The following is a 19729-nucleotide window of genomic DNA, read 5'->3' as shown; positions in this document are numbered from 1 at the left end:
TGGAAATGTGTTTGAGTAAGGGTGTTGGGCCTTGGGTATGCCAAGCCCATATCTTCTTTAAGGACAATTCTTCTTCTTCAAGCCCACTTCTAGCCTTTTGGTCTTGTGCACAACATTCTTCGCGGCTTCCTTGTGTAATTCCTCCCGGCTTTTCACTACTTTTCTGCTCTGCTATTCATCCAAACTTTATTTATTACCTAAAAATGCAAAATTAAGTAAGAAAAATATCTATTCTTGAAAACAATGAAAATACAGAATATGGGATAAAATGTAGAATTAATGCACAAAAGATGGGTTAAATGCCAACAAAAAGGGATAAATATATACAATATTTGGCACTCATCAGCTATTGGCACATGCCAAGCAACGTTTGCAACCTAACATGCCAAGCCGTGCAAACCAAGGCCGAAGTCGCCACATGCGCCATTGGCACATGCCAAGCAACGCTTGCAACCTAGCATGCCAAGCCGTGCAAACCAAGGCCAAAGCCTCCACACGCGCCATTAGCACATGCCAAGCAGCGCTTGCAACCTAGCATGCCGAGTCGTGCAAACCAAGGCCAAAGCCGCCCCACGCGCCATTGGCACACACGCAAAGTCGTGCAAACCTAGGACTTAAGCCGCCACACGCGCCATTGGCACATGCCAAGCAACACTTGCAACCTAGCATGCAAAGCTGTGCAAACCAAGGCCAAATCCGCCACACGCGTCATTGGCACATGCCATGCAACCCTTGCAACCTAGCATGCCAATCCGTGCAAACCCAGTGTCAAGGCATGCCACACATGCCATTGACACATAGCGTGCACTACTTGCACTTTAAAGATCGCCACTTGCACCCGACGTGCAACCTAAGGCCAAGGCATACCACACATTCCATTGGCACATGTCGTGCAACACTTGCACTATTGGTATTACCACTTGCACCCGACGTGCAACCTAAGACCAAGGCACACCACACATGTCATTGGCACATGCCGTGCAACACTTGTACTTTAAACATTTCCACTTGCACCCGACGTGCAACCTAAGGCCAAGGCATACCACGCATGTCATTGGCACTTGCACTATTGGCATTGCCACTTGCACCCGATGTGCAACCTAAGGCCAAGGAACGCCACACATGCCATTGGCATATGCCGTGCAACCCTCGCACTTTGGCGTGGAGCGCCTACATCAAAGGCCACGATTCCTCTTAAGATACAAAATCTCGACCGTCAAAGGTCGCCATTGAGCCGACAAGTCTCTAATGATCAACTTATCAAACACCAGCGACATGCTACATGTTTTCCATGAAAACACTCGGGAAATCAAAAACGTATGTCACAAACTGGGGATGCTCATTAGGGTTTTGGTTTGGCGGTCTACAACGTGCGACATACACAAATGCCCATTTCAAGATAGTGTCATAAGAATAAAAGATTACTAAATGCAGAGAGTAATGGTAAAACTCTCTTCCATTATGGAACATCAATTCCATCAATACCAGGCGTTACCATCTTTTCCCATTTAAATCATCCATTTCTTTTCTTACGAGGCCAGAGTACGTTTCACTTAGACTTGTATAAATAGGTCTTAGTACGTTGTGCTATTACTTGTAGGTTCCATGTGATCCAATTGAACCAATGGAAAACCAACCTTTCCCGGTTGGTATTTTGTACGATGACACATCCCATCACTACATGAATGACTTGGTATTCACAACTCCGGAAGATGCAAAGAGTTGGGCTAGACAACATGCATAAAAAGACATGTGCGTATTAGTATTGAATGGGAGAGAAAGCAAAACTCGCTTTGAAATGGTTTGTGAGAGAAGCGGTGATCCCGAGAAAAGCCACATGAGGAAGGGTTATATTTATAAAGGAAAGACAAATAGGAAGGACAAAACTTTCTCGAAGAAGATTAAATGCCCATTCAAGCTTGCATTTAATTTAAACAATGATTTGGGTGGATGGGTTCTCTACAAGGTTATGCAAGGTTGTCATAATCACCCTCGTCCAGAGCATCTTGAAGGACACTTCATGGAGGCAAAGCTAACTCCTAAAGAGATGAACATGGTAGCTAAAATGAGGAAAATGAATATTTCACCGCTTCAAATGCTTCCTTTATATTTTCAACATCTTCTCTTTGTTGTTCAACCTCTTCATTTCCTTCCTCTTCTTCCTCCTCTTCATTCACTTATTCATCATCATTTTCTTCTTCATCGTCATCATCATCTTCTCTTTGTTGTTCAACTTCCGGTAACAAGGCCCCTCGATGTTTAACAATTGTGGTACCACGCTTTCGACAATCTAAATGCTTTCCTCCGCGAGGGGTGGGAGTTTTCAAATCCTCACCTACTTGTTGTCTCAATCTTTTTCCTTTGTTCCTAATGAACAAAAACCAAAGTATTAGCCAAACATAAGAGAACATTGTGTTATCAAATGAAATAGGAAATACAACTAAAGAATAAAGTTAACACAACATCAACATACTATAGTTCGGTTATCTAAAAAAAAAAGCGAGGAAACTGAACTCATTCTTTCAAAGGAAAAATAGAGTTCGGTTACGATATTTTTTTTTGCGAGCATACTGAACAAACTATTTCAACAATTCGGTTACCCCGTGAAATTATCGACAAAACCGAACTCATTCTTTCAAAGGAAAAATAGAGTCCGGTTACGAGAAGTTTTTTGGGAGCATACCGAACAAATTATTTCAACAATTCGGTTACCCAGTGAAATTATCGACAAAACCGAACTTATTCTTTCAAAGGAAAAATAGAGTTCGGTTACGAGAATTTTTTTTTGCGAGCATACCGGACAAACTATTTCAACAGAGTTCGGTTACCCAGTGAAATTATCGACAAAACCGAACTTATTCTTTCAAAGGAAAAACAGAGTTCGGTTACGAGAATTTTTTTTGTGAGCAAACGGAACTGTTCTTATTTTGTAAGTTCGTTAAACAGATATTGGTCTAAGAGTTGCGAGCACACCGAACTGTTCTTATTTTGGAAGTTCGGTTACCAGTTCTAGGGTTAGAAAAAAATTTTCTCCTAACCGAAATATCTATTGTAACTGCCATTTTCAATGGTTTTGATGATTTCTAATCGATTTGTTCAACAAATAACGAATTGAAAAGAATGGGTATGAAGGAAAGTACCCGCGGATTTGCATCTCAGTTGCAACGTACTTCTTGGTTGCTTTTGATTGATGTATTCTGCCTCTAAAGGGTTCTTCAAGTGGTTTTTGAATTAACAATTGTTTAGGAAGATTTACTATATGTGGGAGTCCCGAACTCAATCCTGGAAGTCTTGGTGTTTGCTTGGTACGCATTGCTTATAAAGATGGATTAATCGACGATGGATTTTTTTTCGAATCGACGATTAACGTCGATGTTTTTGTTTGAAGAAGAAGAGGAAAAGAAGAGAAGAAGAAGAAGAAACAAAATAATCAGTTTTGAAACTGATTTTAAGTTTTAATTAGGGTTTAATTAGTGGATTGGATTAGTGGGTAATGGGTTAGATTAGTGGGTTATTAGGATTAGTTATAACCTTAATTAGAATAAGGGTAGATTAGTCTACCTAATATTTTAGGACACCCCTTATAATGTAGGGTGGACATTTCTATCACATAGTAATCCCCCATCTATTTTAAATAGTCCCTTAAAAATTATTTTACTGTACTTATAATGTATTGACTAAAATAAAATCATGGTACCCACAAAAAAGCCCTGATCCAAAAAAAAAAATCCCATTTGTTTATGGAACCGCTAAGGATTTGGATATGCCAAAAGCGTGACCAAGTCCATCGCGCCGCAGGCGCACACCCGGCCTGGGTGATACCCTAATATAACAAAACAAGAGAGAGAAAATGTAGTAATTCTTGTTATCTTCTCCGCTTCTCTTTCGAAGCGATACAGATCTGAGGCATAAATCTTGGATGATAGCAGAAACCTGATTCATATCCGCCTTCTTATCTTCCGCTGCAATTTCAACAATTTTTCTATTCAAATAAACGAAAAGGAGGATATGTTTTCATCATTTTCAAACCCTACATTGATTAAGAATTTCATTTCGTTTTAATGGCTTGTAGAAGGGCGATTCTATTTGGATCAGATTCTAGGTCTAGTTTGCGTGAAATTGGTGGTGGAAGTCTTCTCCATCTTTGAGTCCTCATTTTAATGGATTTGATTGTAGCCAGATTTCTCAGATGACATATCAATGCTAAACAACGAGCATTTCTTGTTGATATATTACCGCTGGTAATTATTCCTTCCAATTTTGATATTCTATATTTATGTTGATCCTTTTTTTTTTAATTGTTTAGGGTTTGGATAGTTTTGGGGATTTTAGTGCTTATTTCAGATTAAATGTTTGAGATACAGATTAGGATATTTGAGAAAGAAGGTTTTGAATCAAAGCATGCGGAGGAGGCTATAACAGATGCTGTGACACGAGTTTTGAGTGATTGCTTGGAGAATATCCAACCACAAAATGCAAAAGGTAAGGTTTAGACATTGTCTTGATTAATCTACTACTCCTTCTTTATCCAGTGAATCATTGAAAGCTTTCTGCTGTAATTGAGTTCCATATGTTCCTGTTGTTTTTGTAGATTCAAATGTCCATAGAAGCTGATATCTCCAAATGCAAATTCGATTGTGACTACACCTATGTATGTTTTTGAATGTTACTCATTCCAGTGTAAAGCATTTAGTTGTGATAATTCATGTGTGGACGGTAGGTATTAACGATGTCATGTCCCTGCAGGTTCTTGGACACACCTGCTATTACATCTTAGCAGCAGGCTTGAATGGGTACATGGCAACCGTTACCAACCTGAAAAGCCCGTCAAACAAGTGGCGTTGTGGTGCTGCCCCAATCTCGGTATGGCTTTCCTTATTATATATATGCTTCTTGGGTGTTTTGATCTTGCTAGTAAAGAGGCATCTCTTTCTGAATACTGCAGTGTGAACTCTATGTGGTGTGGACTGTAAAATTTTCTCTGATTTTTTTAGGCAATGAAAATGGGCATGTGGTCCTGGAATATTTGACAACCTGCGGTCCATCCTGCTACTGTCGATCTGAAAGGCAAAGCTTATGGGTATGTATCTTTGTCTGTTGACATGATTATGACTAACTTTAATCGTGCAATTGTTGAATCATTAGGAGAAATGATGTTTTATGTAAAAGGAAACCTAAAGGACTGTTGAAAATTTACGTGGTTGGTATCTTGTTAACGTCTTTACTATCTGGTTAATTTTGCAAGATGAAATACTGATATCGGTGTTGATCCAGGGGAAGGCTTAACTTGAAACTTTTATTAAGGTTGGGAGTTTTTACCATCGATTTGGACGTTCTAAAACAAGTTTGACATTGAATTGGTCGCTTGACTAATTTCTAAGTACATTATCAAAAGATAGACCCTGACATTGCACTGTTTGCATGCCCATGATTTCAGGTTGCTGAGAGAAAATGCATCAGCATTTTTGCTGGACGACATGTACAGAAACCCTGGCCGACTACAAGTTAACAGTTCCCAGGTACTTACTGAATGTTGCTTTAGCAAAATCTAGTTTTAGTTTCACACTAGCTTACATCTACCTATCCTTAAGATTATCTTTGGTTGATGAAAAATGATGCGATAGTAGTTTAGTGTTAATCAGAGACGGCAATGGGTAGATGTGTACTTGTACAAGAACAAAATGTTGATGCTTAACTGTTCCAGTATCTTGCTTTGTTGGTTTGGTTTATAATCTTGCTTAACCTGGAGTCTTGCCGAGATTCGTGAACTTCGCACTGTTAATGCAGGAATACAATTTACTTTTAATTGTTTCTTATTCATCCAACGGGGAGGCATCTGAATTGAAACCTTACTTCTATTAAGGCAATATTTTATTCAGTTGTGGAGTATATGGGCTGAGTAGGGCATCTGAGGTGTAGCCTATATAAACTTTAAGGGGACCTTATTTAGAAGAAAAGCAAGCACTGGGGATCTGTAACTGGCACAAAATAAGTATCACCAGTTGTTTATTTTGCATTATATAAAATGTAGATTGGGTTCATGTTCAATTATTATTTTTGGTTGTTTGGATTGATTTTCTACAAAGGTCGTTTAACACTACATTTGATGGTCTCATTTTCACATGTTTAAATGATTACTTCTACCATCCTAATCTCTTGAACGTTTTGTTTCAGGTGTTCACTGCATGGTTGAGCTATTCATGTCAAGGACGCATCCAGAAAGGGAAGCTATATTTTTCATGTTTCTCTCTAATTTCTGTTTGTTTTAATTTGTGCAATTATGCTTCCTCATCTTGTTAAACGCACACTGAATAATGATGGTAATGAAATGAAGCATTGATGATTTATATAATACAAAATTCACATTTAAGATAAATCTTTCTCCATTAATCATGGCATGGGAAACTCCTGGATGTTCTTTTGAAAGTTGAATACGGTTTAAATTGCGATTTTTTATTCTTCTTTCATTTGAGTGCTCGATTTGCCGCCATGGTAGTGGAGATAGATACCTATCCCTGTGTGACTACAGCTTTAACAGACCCCCGTTTTTCAGACCTCCTTCTCTACCTTGATTTCTAACTTCGAATTTTCTTTGGTTCCCTCCTAATTCCCTGATGCTCTTTCTTGTTACTTTTCAGGTAGTTTTTGATGACGCTAGACAGGGTAGAATGCTTGCTTACTACTGTTGTGGTTAGTTTTCAGTCACCCCATGTTCATTTAATCTATTATTCACTAAGAATAAATCCCCGGCTTAAAAGAGTTCAGTATTTAAATTGTAGTTTGGATTCATGTTTAATTATGATTTTTCATTGTTCGGGTTAAATTTCTACAAAGGTCGTTCAACACTATATTTTTTGGTCTCATTTTCACCTGTTTAAATGAATAATTCTGCCATTCTAATCTCTTGAATGTTTTGTTTCAGTTGTTTGCGGCGTGCATGGGTGAGCTATTCATGTCAAGGACACATCCAGAAAGGGAAGCCATACTTTTCAATTTTCTCTCTAATTTCTGTTTGTTTTAATTCGTGCAATTATGCTTCCTCTTCTTGTTAAATGCACACTGAAAAACAATGGTAATGAAATGAAGCATTGATGATTCATATAATACAAAATTCACACTTAGGATAGATCTTTCTCCATTAATCATGGCATGGCAAACTCCTGGATGTTCTTTTGAAAGTTGAATACGGTTTAAATTGCGATTTTTATTCTTCTTTCATTTGAGTGCTCGATTTGCCGCCATGTTAATGGAGATGGATTCCTATCCCTGTGTGACTACAGGTATAACAGACCTCCTTCTCTACCTTGATTTCTAACTACAAATTTTCTTTGGTTACTCCAAATTTCCTTGATGCTCTTTCTTGGTTCTTTTCAGGTAGTTTTTGATGATGCTAGACAGAGTTGGATGCTTGCTTGCTACTGTTGAGGTTAGTTTTCAGAGTCATACCATGTTCATTTACTCTATTATTCACCGAGGACAAATCATCAGTTTAAAAGAGTTTTCCCTTATTATTTGAATTACCGCCACATGTCTGCAACGAAAATGCCAGGTCTTGAGGTCCTCCAGCAATAAGTAGGACCTAGCATATCAGTCATCTTTGCCATCACAGAATTGTAGATATGTTCACTTGTTCTTCCCTTCGTAATTAAGTGTCGACTTTCTTTGGTTGTATATGAGAAGGACTTTTTCACCTTGCTGAGACTTTTTAAGATATATATATTTCTTCCGATTCAGATCATAATTAGATTAAATATTGACACATATGTATTGCCTGGATTCACCAATGCATGCACCAGCTAAGCAATTTCATTGCGTTACAGGACTCACCAATGCATGCACCAGCTGAGCGATTTCTTACTTTCTGGTGCGAGATTATGATGTTTGTGCCATTAATTTGTTATAACGGTGGATGTATGGTTGGTTATTAGTCATATCGTTTTCCTTCGTCGGCCCCTACTGCGCCCGGTCATCTAGTTGTAGGTTCTATAATACGTTTAGGTATGACTTATGTCAACAAATGAGTAACCCACTTGTCGTAAAGAACACAGAAACTTTACGCGGGGTCATTTTCGTAAGGAACACAAAAAATGAGTGAGTCAGAGATTTATAATTGCAATTTTATATTTTGTCTAGAAAGTAGCTCTAGTTCAAGTAAACAGGATTACATATCTTAACTTTGCTGCACTTATTTCCCTGTTAGAGTTAGTGCTCATAAATGAAGATGTTTAAAACCTGTTGCTGTGGTAGTCTGACTAGATGTTGTATATCTTGCAAAGCCCGAAATATTTTTGAGCTGTTTACTAATCCAATTAGTTGTTGCACAATGCTATTTGATTACTTAATGATTCACCTTGTAGGTGTTATAGCATTTTTCCCTCATAATTTTTTTTGTTATGTTTGTTCACCCTCAAAAAGTATATACCATTTGTTACATATTCTGATTAATTATAGGTACATTTATTCTTTGATATATGTATACCGTGATAGCTTTGCAGCTGGTATCTGTACTGGATTGGCATAGACCGAGTGTTTGCACATATTTGATGGGTCTATTACAGAGTTGACACCTCCTTCTAAAGTTTCTCAATATCCGTTTCTTGAGAATGAGGTAATTATAAGTTTTAGCTTGTAACGTTTATCCTGCCCTATCAGCATTCTACTTAGTGGAGCTGTTCCTTTGGAAGTTTCTTCCATATGGTTCAATGAATATTGTGATTTAGTTAAAAAGCTGAAGCACACAAAGGAAATTTATGATGGTTTTGATCCACTAAAAGTGGAGCTATTCCTTTGGAAGCGTTTCTCCATATGGTTCTGTGAATATTGTGATTTAGTTAAAAGCTGAAGCAAAAAAGAAATTTATGATGGTATTGATCCACTAAAAGTTCCCATTGACGTTTAATATCTGCTGCATTTTATCCCATGCTCGACTAGTTTCCTACTTGACATTGTACTTATGACCGGTTTGTTAGAAAAGCAAAATTAGCATTGGGTTTGTCAGTTTATAATGAATTACCCTCTAGTTTCTTTCTTAGTCATGCTGCTGAAAGGAGTATCAATTCATGTCTGGCTAAACGCTTGAATGTAGCCACATATTAAAGTAAAAATGTATCCCAGAGATTAGATTATCCTTTCTAACAAGGCTCTGCGTTATGTGGGCGAATTAGTCTACCTGCTCTATAGTACCCAGTGTTATTATTGAAGAGTTCTGCTTCACCATTAATTATGGAAAGATGACCACTTGTTTACGAAAATAAGTAAGTACAGTGTATGTATTAGCATTTTGTGATCGTGGTTAAAGTTATAAACTGCTAAGTTTCCATTCATGATTCTGTTGATTCCAATTGTTTGTGTTACAAACTTTTGTGGAGGGGATATTGTTGATTCTGGTGTGTTCCAGATTTTTCCTTTTTCCTTTTTAATATTAAAATCTTAGTCTCATTAGTTCTTTACTTGTTTTGTTGCAGATCTGGAATACATAGAAGTCTCTAAAGGAAAAGAAGTCCTTATTATTTCTTGTTATATCTTTTTTCAGCAATTTTTTCTTTTTGTGTTTCTTGTAAAGTTCATAGTTAGGTAGTTTTGACTCGTGAAATTGGCTTAGGGAAGCAGAAGAAGGGTGGATATCAATCTGACGGCTGCTTGAATTGGCTTGGCGCATTCATCCCCTATCTAGAATAGGAGGTAAGATCTCTAACACCTACTTAGCGTAGGAATTCCCCACAATACCGTAATGACATGAAGTTATCGGTATCATGCTCGAATATGAGGCATATTATGAGGCATATGTCATTACTGTAATAGTGAGGAACCTTATCATGCGAAACTATTTAATAAGATTTTCGGACAGGGACAGAGCTAGGATTTTAGGAAAGGTAAGGTTAATTTTGTATATTCTGAGTCAAGGCGTCCGAAAGCTGCAAAAAGATGTAGCCTTATTAGTCATTGGCTTGAGGTATGCTAATGCTTATGGATGAATTAACGTTTCAAATGGAAGGTAGCTCAAGTAAATTCCGCAATCTTTATTGTTGAAGGGATCAGAGTGTGGTGCAAGTTTTACGGATACACACTGAGACTTAACTACTCAAATGCTACATAAATTGCAAAAAAGTTGTCCAAAATTCTTCACCATTCTACATCAATGGAGTACCGTTGTTATGTTTTAGTCCATTCAAATTTATTTACATATATTACCTTGAATGACTGATTTTGCATTCCTTCTTCAATTTCTGACTAGAATGTATGACTTGGTTTAAACTACTCCTACATTTTCCACTTACATTTCAGACCGAGTTCACAGAAAGGGTATCCAAACACCGTTGATCAGAAGTCAAATTCAGAGCACATTTGTTTGGTGCTTTTTCCTTTCGGGTTCTTTTGAAGTCGAATAGATAGGTCTGTTCCGCAAGCGTTAAAGGCCTACCAAAAATTCGGCCCATCACAAAAACAGTATTTACTTTTAGTGAACCCATAAAATAATTTTATAAGATTGTTTAACCAATTTATTGCAAATAAAATAAATGAAATATGGAACTGAACGATAGATTACAAATGATTTTGTTTCTTGACAACGTCATGAGGAAAGAAATGGATAAGTAACTTAGACTTGGACGATACCAACAAAAAAAAAAAAAAAAAAACTTCGAGCATATAATTAAGGTCCAAGGTTATCCCGGGACCACCATATAACTAGTACAACTGTTGTCATAGTGGGAGGGTCGAACGAAAAATTTGGAAAAATAAAAATCATAAAAAAAAGATGTTCAAACAAATTTTATCATAATTCTAAAATAAAATTATATTAAATTGATAATGTAAAAAGAAATTCTATTAAAATCTTTAGACATTCTTGAGTGCCGGAACCGGTCACCGACAAAGTCAGGTGATCGGCAAAATCGAACCAGTAACCGGTCAATCGAATCGTCTCGATCAAAGTTAAACCGAGTCGAGATGAATCAACTCAATGATATCATCGGGTGAGTCAGGGAATTGAGTCAGCTAATGCTAATTAAAGCCAGCTAACTGACCCATCTGGGTGGAGAGAAATGCCAGGCGAACTGCCAAAATCCGTGTTGCACCATCATGGTGCATCATTGCTTCACTTCCAGCCATAGCGGTTGTTCATCTTGCAACAACATCTTCATCTAAGTACCACCTCAATCCATAGCCTGCACTTCAGCTGCAATATCAATCCACTTCTCCTTATTGTCTGCAACAACAACACCATGCCCATTTTAGTGTTAATTCTTCTTAGCTCCTCTTTCAGTTGCTTCTACCAACTCAACTCTGTACTGCAGTATCACCAGAATTGTACCAGATCACTACTGCTATCTTGCAGCTTCAACTGCAATCATCTCCTTATTGTCCTCACCAGCTCTTACGGTAACCCGAACTCAACAGCTGTATCGTTGTATCCATTTCCTGCTTCAATTCCATCTGTCTTGCACCTAAACTTTGTATCTGAAACCTAAGCATACATCTAAGCTCACCACCAACATTAGTTTCTGCACCTGCATCCCTGCATAAATCTGAATACCAACCTCAAATATCCGTAGCTTCAACATCATCTCAACTTCACAGTCCTCCCTGTATTGCACATGACATCAGCTCCATCTTTCCACACAATTCAGCAGCATCAACTCCATTTTCTGCAGCACCAATAACACCAGCTCAGGCCAGTTAATTCCAGTATCTGCAGCCATTCATACCCAAGCTTCTAATCCATCTTGAGCAACAAACCACCACCTGCAACACCTCAAACAACAACACCACTTCTCTTAATTCTTTCACTGACCTAAATCACCACCAGGATCTATTCACAGTATCACCATTTCCCATTTCAAATTCAAAACAAACCAAATTGACAGAAAACCCCAGTTTGTTTATTAATCTTCTCTGAATCGAACCAAATCTTCAAACCCAAGTTTCCTATTTTTTTTTCTTGGCTTCATAATCTCCACTGCTGCAAACCCATCTATCTATTTCACCACAGAACTTCAATAAATTCTTCTCAGGTCAATTACAGCAACAATAGAATCTTCTCCTGATTTTCTTCTCAACATCATCAACAATTTCTCGATCCCCAATTTCATCAACTTCAGAAGCTTCACTCGACCCCTACATATCCACCTTCTATTTAATCTCCATCTTAATCACAGAAAGATTTTGTACGTATCTATTCTCTCAGAATAACTGCGCCTCCCATCTCTAAACTTCAGACGAAACAATAATCCCGACCACCATCTTCAGCTGCAACACCAAAAACCACATTCATATCCACCTCTACTCCACATCATTTCTAGCCATTCCACCTTAAACAACATCAGCTCCAACCCATCAGTTCTAGACTGCAATAGCAATACTACAATCCAATTACCTTATATATGCAGCATGACGCCCCTGTAAATAAATATATCTTTGTTGTTGGGATTTCCTTTCGATAATTCTCGAACTTCGATGTGGATGATGGGATTGCCTTTCAATAATTCTTGGACTTCGACGTGGATGGAAACCCGGAACCTTACCTTGCGAATGCATCTACAAATCAAACAAAACCAAAAAGGCGAACTAAAATATGTCATGAACAACGATATTTTCTTAGGCATTTACTAAAATCTTTTAGTCGTGAGAAAGTTAATCTAGCAGAGAGCTACTTTCGATAGGCTCTGAGCTTCCCATTACTCTTTGACTTGACGGTAACTTCCTCTTATTACTTCCCATTTTCTGATAATTTTACACTAGATTACTGAGTAAGATGTCTATGCATAATGTATTAAGCAACAAGTTGAGAAACTCTAAAAATCTGAAACCGTAAAACGCAATAGATGCAATGATAAATTACTGAATGAAACCCCAAAATTGGGTAGACAAATTACAGATTCATAAGAAGAAGAAAGAGATTGACCACGACGAGTTATAGCTTTGAGCAATACTGAAATCGCTCGCCTGCATTTTTCAGCAGACTCTCTATGACAGACCGGAAAATTACGCTGACGCGCCTGGGGCGCAGGCATACCTTCCCCGATGCGCCATGATGATGATACTTATTGGGCCTTAAAACTAGGCAAATGCACGTTCATTTGACCATGCAAGCATGCTCGTGAAGCATGATGCAACTAAATTAGCTTCCAAATTGTTCCAACTTACCCTTGTTCCGCGAAGGGTTTACTAAGAAAACAAAAACTTTCCTAAAACGGCCTTTTGAGGCCCTAAACGATGGATCATTGGTTCGTTTCCAATCAATTTAGACCTGTCTTGAGATAAATTACTACACTTGGATTTTTATGTGTCGGATAGACTGTAGCTTGCTCATCTGCATCAACTTGTCCTTCTCGTTCCAAGGGTGCATCTATCAGGCTCATGCCGTACTTTCTTTAGGCTTACGCAAGCTCTGCTAAATTGCATATTGATGTAGCTTACTTTCTAGGCCATGACCAGTTCACGATTGGTGCATATGCCAACACAGTGTAGCATGATAGGCTGTATGATCATCCAATAATGAATTTCATGCAACTGGCCTCATCAAGTTTGGCCACAATCATCTCTTGCATCGCAATACCGATCCAGATGATATGAGAGGCAAATATCTCGCAATCATCTCGTAATTAGATGATATGAGTGACAAAGTGCTAGACCGACAATTCTGCAGCTCATTGCAGCTTCCTATGCATCCTTCCCTACTTTAAAGGGATCAAGCACATACCGTAGTTCATCCTCGAAGATACAAGCAACTAAAGACAACACATTTTCAAGGTCGTGGCCTAGCAATAATGGTAATGTCCTAGTTCGTATAGGACGTTTCATCAAAATGCACAAAGATTGTGCATTATCGGGTCTGTGGCATGGCATAATGATTCTTAAGCATCAAATGCCCTATTTTCAAGGCTACGCAGCTATAAATGAGGCTTACGCATCATTTATACTCTTTAGGCTAACCTATAAAGCTTTACTTGGTGCATGGTATGCATATGCACCTTCAACCAAGTACCCCTCCCTATATATGTTAACTTGCAATTTCTACAACTTAGAAAAGAGGAGAGGACTGACATGCTTGCAGTTAGTATGGTTGTGTAATTTGAGATGAAATGATGTTAAGACATAAGGTAGTTATGCAGGTGTTGGTGTTGCTCAAGAATAACTGACATGAGTATGAATCAGTTATGACGAGTGATGTTCATGATGTGGAAATAATGGAAGTGGTTGTTTAAGTTACATGATGTGGAAATAGTGGTAGATTTGATAAGGAGTGTGGCAGAGATATCTGAACTGTAGATGAAACTGAAGTTGCATGTGGGGAAAGCCTAGTGGCTCAAGAAATATAAGCTGAACTTAGTATTGGAGATATATTAGGTGCTATCTTGACTGTCGCATATGAAGAAAATGAATGAACCGTTGGTGTTCAATGTAAAGAGATGAAATTAGGACGATATCACAGTTTATGAGAATGGTGTTAATGCTATGAGGGTTGTGGTTGAGCTGAGGTTATTTGACTGAAGAAGAAACAACAAATGGTTGGGGGTTGTGTTAAGATGATAGTTGTATTTATTAGAAACTAGAATGACAATGAGAGCTTATTTTGAGTTGCAAATGGAGCAACATAGGAATTAGTTATAACTCTTAGATTTTGTATATGTTGATAAGATGTGTAAGTTGAAAAAGAGTGTAATGTTTTTATTGCAGTGATCTTAGTGAAAGCATGCAAGTGCTGATCAAGGTAATCTTAAAGTACAAATGTATTAAGCTATAAAATTCTGTTTAAATGAATAATTTGTGTAATGTTACATTTTATAGAATTAGGTTAGTAGAGGTTATGCAACTGTAATGGAATTAGGCATGTTAGTCATCTCAGTCAGATGTCTGACTGATTTGTTGTTGTCTGACTCAGTCAATCTGACTGAGTTGAACCTGAGTTGACTCACTGATTCCCTATTTGACTCAATGGACCTTGACCGAGTTAACCTTTGACCGTCGAGTGGACTTTGACCTTTGACTGACGTTTACCGTTAGTTGACTCAGCTGACCGTTAAAGAGTGTTAATTGACCAGTTGGATCAGGCCTTTGGTTAGTGGGCCTGTTTAGTGAACTTGGGTTTAGAACCAGTTTTCCAATTGAACATGAGTTGGACCCTTAAGGTCCGAATTAACCTTTGGTTCCTTATACAAAGTTGTATATCTTCTTAAGACTATTCAAACGGACTATAGAACCAATCTAATTGAATTAGTAAAACTTTGACATACTAAAGATAAGGAATAAAAATGTGTAAAGTTATAAATGAGCTTAGAGATCTTGTGTGATTAACAATTAGTCTATATTAACAACGATCATTCAAAGGATGAACAAGTGGATCGTGGATCTCGAGATAAGCGTGGCTTGTCATCGAATGAGGTGGGAATTTACATTAACTCTTTAATTTTTAACCGTTGTTGTTTCTTTTATTAATATTTATGTTTATCAAACTCATGCATTGTCTGCATCTGCATTTCATGCATTGTTTAATTTTGAGTTTCGAAAGTTCTGCTGATTTTGTTAATATTTCCATGGTTTGGAAAGGACTTGTAATGTTTGTTTCTCTTTATGAATTGTTATGGGAAATAAGAATTTCCACCCTTGGTATATTGGATACACTCCTTCACATTTATACCTACTTACTTTCAGCTTTTATGCTATGGCTAGGGCGATACACCACAATATTACCTGTTGAGTGTCAGGTATGAACAAATATTATACATCTGTTTTGAAGAAGGAGTTTGTCCATATACATGATTGTTTATTTCAGTGACTTGGTCGCTTTTTAATGTTTGGGAAAACATGTATTGTTTTCCAAATCTTTCCCATGATTACTTGAAAGGTAAATTTTATTTCTACCGGGCACCCCTTTTAGGGATGATGTGCTCACTCATTCCCACTTTCAGTTTCAGAGACAGATCAGAGTTGCGCAGTGGAAGCTCGAGGAGTTAAGTCCGTTAGTTTGTTAACTTCGGGTATGTTTATTATGTTGTATATTATATTTTTAAACCAAATGATTATTGTATATGTATCATTTGAGAGGATTTCTTTTATATATATATATATATCTCAGAGCGGGGCTAGTTTTTGGGTTAAGTTTTGTAGCAGATTTCTTAATCGAATGATTAAGTGTATGATTTAGATCCTTAGTGACTCTTTATTTAATTAATCTCTTGGATTAGTGAGCTGCTAGATTTGGGGCGCTATAATCAATCTTTGATTCTTCTGATCACCGGAATCCATAACACGGGTGGTGGTGATGGTGGTAGCAGAAGAAGGTAAATTGTACACGAAGATGATTTCTAAGTAAAATTTAGTCTAGGGGTTTTGATTCGTAACTATAAATTGTTCAGGGCTTATGTGAGTCAATCAGTCTATCTTCTCTGTTCGGAAAGAGGGTAATCAGATATAATTTTAATGGAGAAGAGATTGGGGTTTAGATCGTCAATTTGTTTTTCTAGGAAGGAATATGTTCATCTTTTGGGAAGGAAGGAAGAAAGAAAGAAAGAAAGGAAAGGAAAGGAAACAAAAAAATTAATTTTTTTTGAGGTGGTCGGGATACGAACTCGGGGCCTTTACCTCGGGTTTTACTAAACTGCCCCTCAACATTTAAAAAATTCCAGCCTCCGTGTCCTTTTTTCTAAGCGATAAATTTATGCGAATACCCTTCTTTTAGTGTTGTATTTACAGTAATTTCGGTGAGAAATGAAAATACGGAGGGGCTTTTTTGACATTTCATTGTTGATTGGAAAAGGTTTGGGACACCAAATCCAATCTTTTTATGTCAGTTAATCACTTTTTTTGTCTTTTTTGATTTAAAAACGGATTATATTGATGATCAATGAGAGACTACAAGATTGTCATGATCAACCCACTCCTGTATATCCTGTGTAGATCAGTCAGAATTCAACATTTGACTGAGAAGTTCTAGTTTTTTTTTTTTTTTTGCAAGTTTGTCAGCCAAACTATTAACTTCTCTCTTAAGTGAAACACATTTCCATCTACTAATTTTACTCAAAAGAAACTTAATATCTAAATTAAAGACCGACTCACCCAATGAACATAGATTGTTAATTCATTGATGGATTTTATCAAGACTTCACAATCTGATTCAAATATGACATTGTTGAAGTTCATTGCAGCAGCCAGTGAAACATCATCTCTCATTGCCCAGTATTCCATCTCTTCAACTTCAACTCCAGCCCAGTGTCAATTAGTCACTTACAATTTATAAAAAAGTGACCATCCTTCCTCGATCGGCCCAAATATCGGCACTTTTGATCACCACCAAAACAACCTTGGTATTGTACCTCATAACATTTACCATCATCAACAAAATTTTCAAATACCAGCGTACTCGAACACACCACGAGGCCATTCTCCATTTCTGATTTGTGGAGTTGGTCCATTTGAGTAACCACCCCAAGTAATAATGTCATTAACATTTAGTCCAATGACTGGGTACTAGCTTGTGTCGTATCATCCTTCAAATATCAAATTGAATAAACGAAAATCAGCGAATGCAATAATTAATGTCACTTGTTTTATCATTTGCAAGAAGCTTGGGTCTTCTCAACTGGGTTTTGTAGAAGACTTTCTAAGAGGTTTTCAAATGCGATAAATTTTGCAAGTCCAACTGAATGTGCACTAGTTCAAATAATCTGATGGTGTACATTCAATTAAAATATTGGCATATTTCAGTGAAGATATCAATTGCACCTAGCACAAGTAACAGAGTGATGCATTTCACTTCAGCTGCCTATAAATCTTACATCCTCATCTTATCATTTCAGTTCTATCAAATTTCAACTACAATACACAACAGCATGTTCATTCCAACTAATAACTCTGAAACTGATTCACAATTACAATGCAGCTTACCTGTAACGGCAGTTGCAAGCCTCCACCGAAGATGCTAACTATCCCTTACAACCACTGCTGCCAACAGTACAATTTAAATCCAAACTCAAGCTTGTAAGTGTTAGTTCCACTATCAACTACAGTTACCTAATCCTTTCACCTGCATACATTCAAATTCCATTGGTTGCAGCTGATTCATAACCTGCAATTCAACTGTGATGTCACAGCTTCAATCCACCATCTCCATCAGTTTCAATACAACACCTCCATTGCATCTTCCCTCGGCACCACAGGGTCTCTTTCTTATAAATAGCCTTACATTCATTCACTCAATTACTCCACCAGTTCAACCTATCTGCAATTCCTAAGACAACTAAACTCACATTCTTTTCTACTTCTACTCAACTCATCAACACCAGTTTCATCTGCGTACCCCAAATCTATTTCCTAAAAGAAATATTCATTTTCTTTTACAAACTCAGAAAGAACCCCCTTCCCTAAATTCTTCAATTAACAAGAAAAATCTTAAAAATAACTGCAGAAGCATTGATAAAAGTACCAGATCATGAAATTATGTGCAGTCAAAAAGAGACCATATTGAATAAAAAGTGGTTCTTTCTATCTAACAGACCAATAAGATGTCTTTCATAAACCAAAGGAAATAAACTACTGCCATGCAGTGAGGTGTGGTATCAAGACAATCGAAATGAACACAACAAGACATGTAGTTGCAAGTTGAAGCTTCATCACCACTCCGTACATGAAAAGATCAATGAAAATTTGAAAAGCAATCAGTCCAGAATAGTTTTTGAGTATGAGAATTCCAAGACCCGATCCATCATGGCGAAAGCACAAGCATATGACGCATTGAAGAGTGATAGCCAGAGCACACCCAAGGTAATGTAAAGACCCAGAATAGCACGTAACCCATGATATAATTTTCATAATGACCTGAAAGAGGCAATCATTGTAAAGGTAGAGGAGGAATCTTCCAAACCTGCTCCCATTTAGTAATTCAGAATAATCTGTGATGTTGGAATTCTCCGATACGTCCCTACAGGCTTGGACAGTCAACCCAATTCCTACATAACAGCATGACGGCCAGCCAATTGTAAACAATATCCAACCCACGACACCAAGTTTTTTTGCCATTTGTATAAGCCATGGAAGAAGCCCTAATGGAAACGAGGCCACCAGAAAAAATTTCATAAAGCCACACCACTTACGCCGAGGTGGATCCTTGAAGAAGGCAAGGCAACCATGTTAGATACAACCCATGGCCCCTGCACAACGAGAACATATTTATTTCCCAACAACAGATAAATAAGCATTCAGAAATACTTTGTTTACCACATCAGGTTGCCCAGACGGACATTGAGGAAAGAAACTCATTGCAATACGGTGGAGTACTGACAATTTGACCTGAAAACCAGAAATTACAATCATGAATTGGTAGATAATGCAAACCAAAAACACTTCAACATCCCAATCACAATCATGGATTAAACATTGAAATAAAAGATTCAAAAAATCCATGAGCACATTAAACCTTACCACGATCATGGAACATGAACAAGACCCATGAAATCAAATTCAACTTACCAAAACTATTATGCAAACTTCAAAATCTCTGTGAATAAACCAAAACTCAAACAAATAGCCATTCACAAACATCAACTGTTACAGAATATATAACCCAATTTTCACAATTAAACAACCAGATAAACTCCATCAATTTGTTTACAAAAAAGTAAAATTGCTGAAACAAACACTACGAAGAAATACTATGAAAATGTTACATATCAATAGAAGCTAAAATCATCCCAGAAATCAAAGTGAAATGCATCATTTAGATACTATTAAACTT

At 37.4% G+C, this 19729-nt stretch overlaps 1 protein-coding gene and 1 long non-coding RNA gene across 7 annotated transcripts; one reads left to right on the top strand and one right to left on the bottom strand.

Moving 5' to 3' along the window:
- The first annotated feature begins 3870 nt into the window (after nucleotides 1-3870).
- Nucleotides 3871-10641, top strand: LOC113337232. 6 transcript variants are annotated; one of them, XR_003354142.1, is made up of 11 exons: nucleotides 3871-4241; nucleotides 4365-4482; nucleotides 4592-4651; nucleotides 4747-4863; nucleotides 4995-5080; nucleotides 5438-5519; nucleotides 6175-6690; nucleotides 6923-7280; nucleotides 7375-7426; nucleotides 7821-8608; nucleotides 9465-10641. It is a non-coding gene; the product is annotated as an uncharacterized LOC113337232 (long non-coding RNA). The 6 variants fall into 6 exon arrangements; XR_003354139.1 differs by having other exon boundaries at nucleotides 7375-8608; XR_003354141.1 differs by having other exon boundaries at nucleotides 6923-7426; nucleotides 8496-8608.
- Nucleotides 10642-18528: 7887 nt separating this feature from the next.
- LOC113337032 lies at nucleotides 18529-19529 on the bottom strand. The gene is made up of 2 exons (XM_026582724.1): nucleotides 19213-19529; nucleotides 18529-19101 (listed from the first exon to the last, which is right to left on the bottom strand). Exons 1-2 carry the CDS (start codon nucleotides 19423-19425, stop codon nucleotides 18529-18531), a joined length of 786 nt encoding a protein of 261 aa, XP_026438509.1. The 5' UTR covers nucleotides 19426-19529.
- Nucleotides 19530-19729: the final 200 nt, after the last annotated feature.

The sequence above is a fragment of the Papaver somniferum genome, unplaced genomic scaffold, assembly GCF_003573695.1.
Source record: "Papaver somniferum cultivar HN1 unplaced genomic scaffold, ASM357369v1 unplaced-scaffold_158, whole genome shotgun sequence".
NCBI classification, from domain to species: Eukaryota; Viridiplantae; Streptophyta; class Magnoliopsida; order Ranunculales; family Papaveraceae; genus Papaver; species Papaver somniferum.
Note: the sequence above shows the minus strand (reverse complement) of the source record. Positions and strands in the feature narration are given on the sequence as shown.

Excerpts from the sequence above, each read along its gene's own strand:
- LOC113337032 (XM_026582724.1), bottom strand. The coding sequence starts at position 19,425 with ATGATCGTGGTAAGGTTTAATGTGCTCATGGATTTTTTGAATCTTTTA. Across the intron at positions 19,102-19,212 it reads CGTCTGGGCAACCTGATGTG|GATCCACCTCGGCGTAAGTG; the intron begins GTAAACAAAGTA and ends GCCTTCTTCAAG.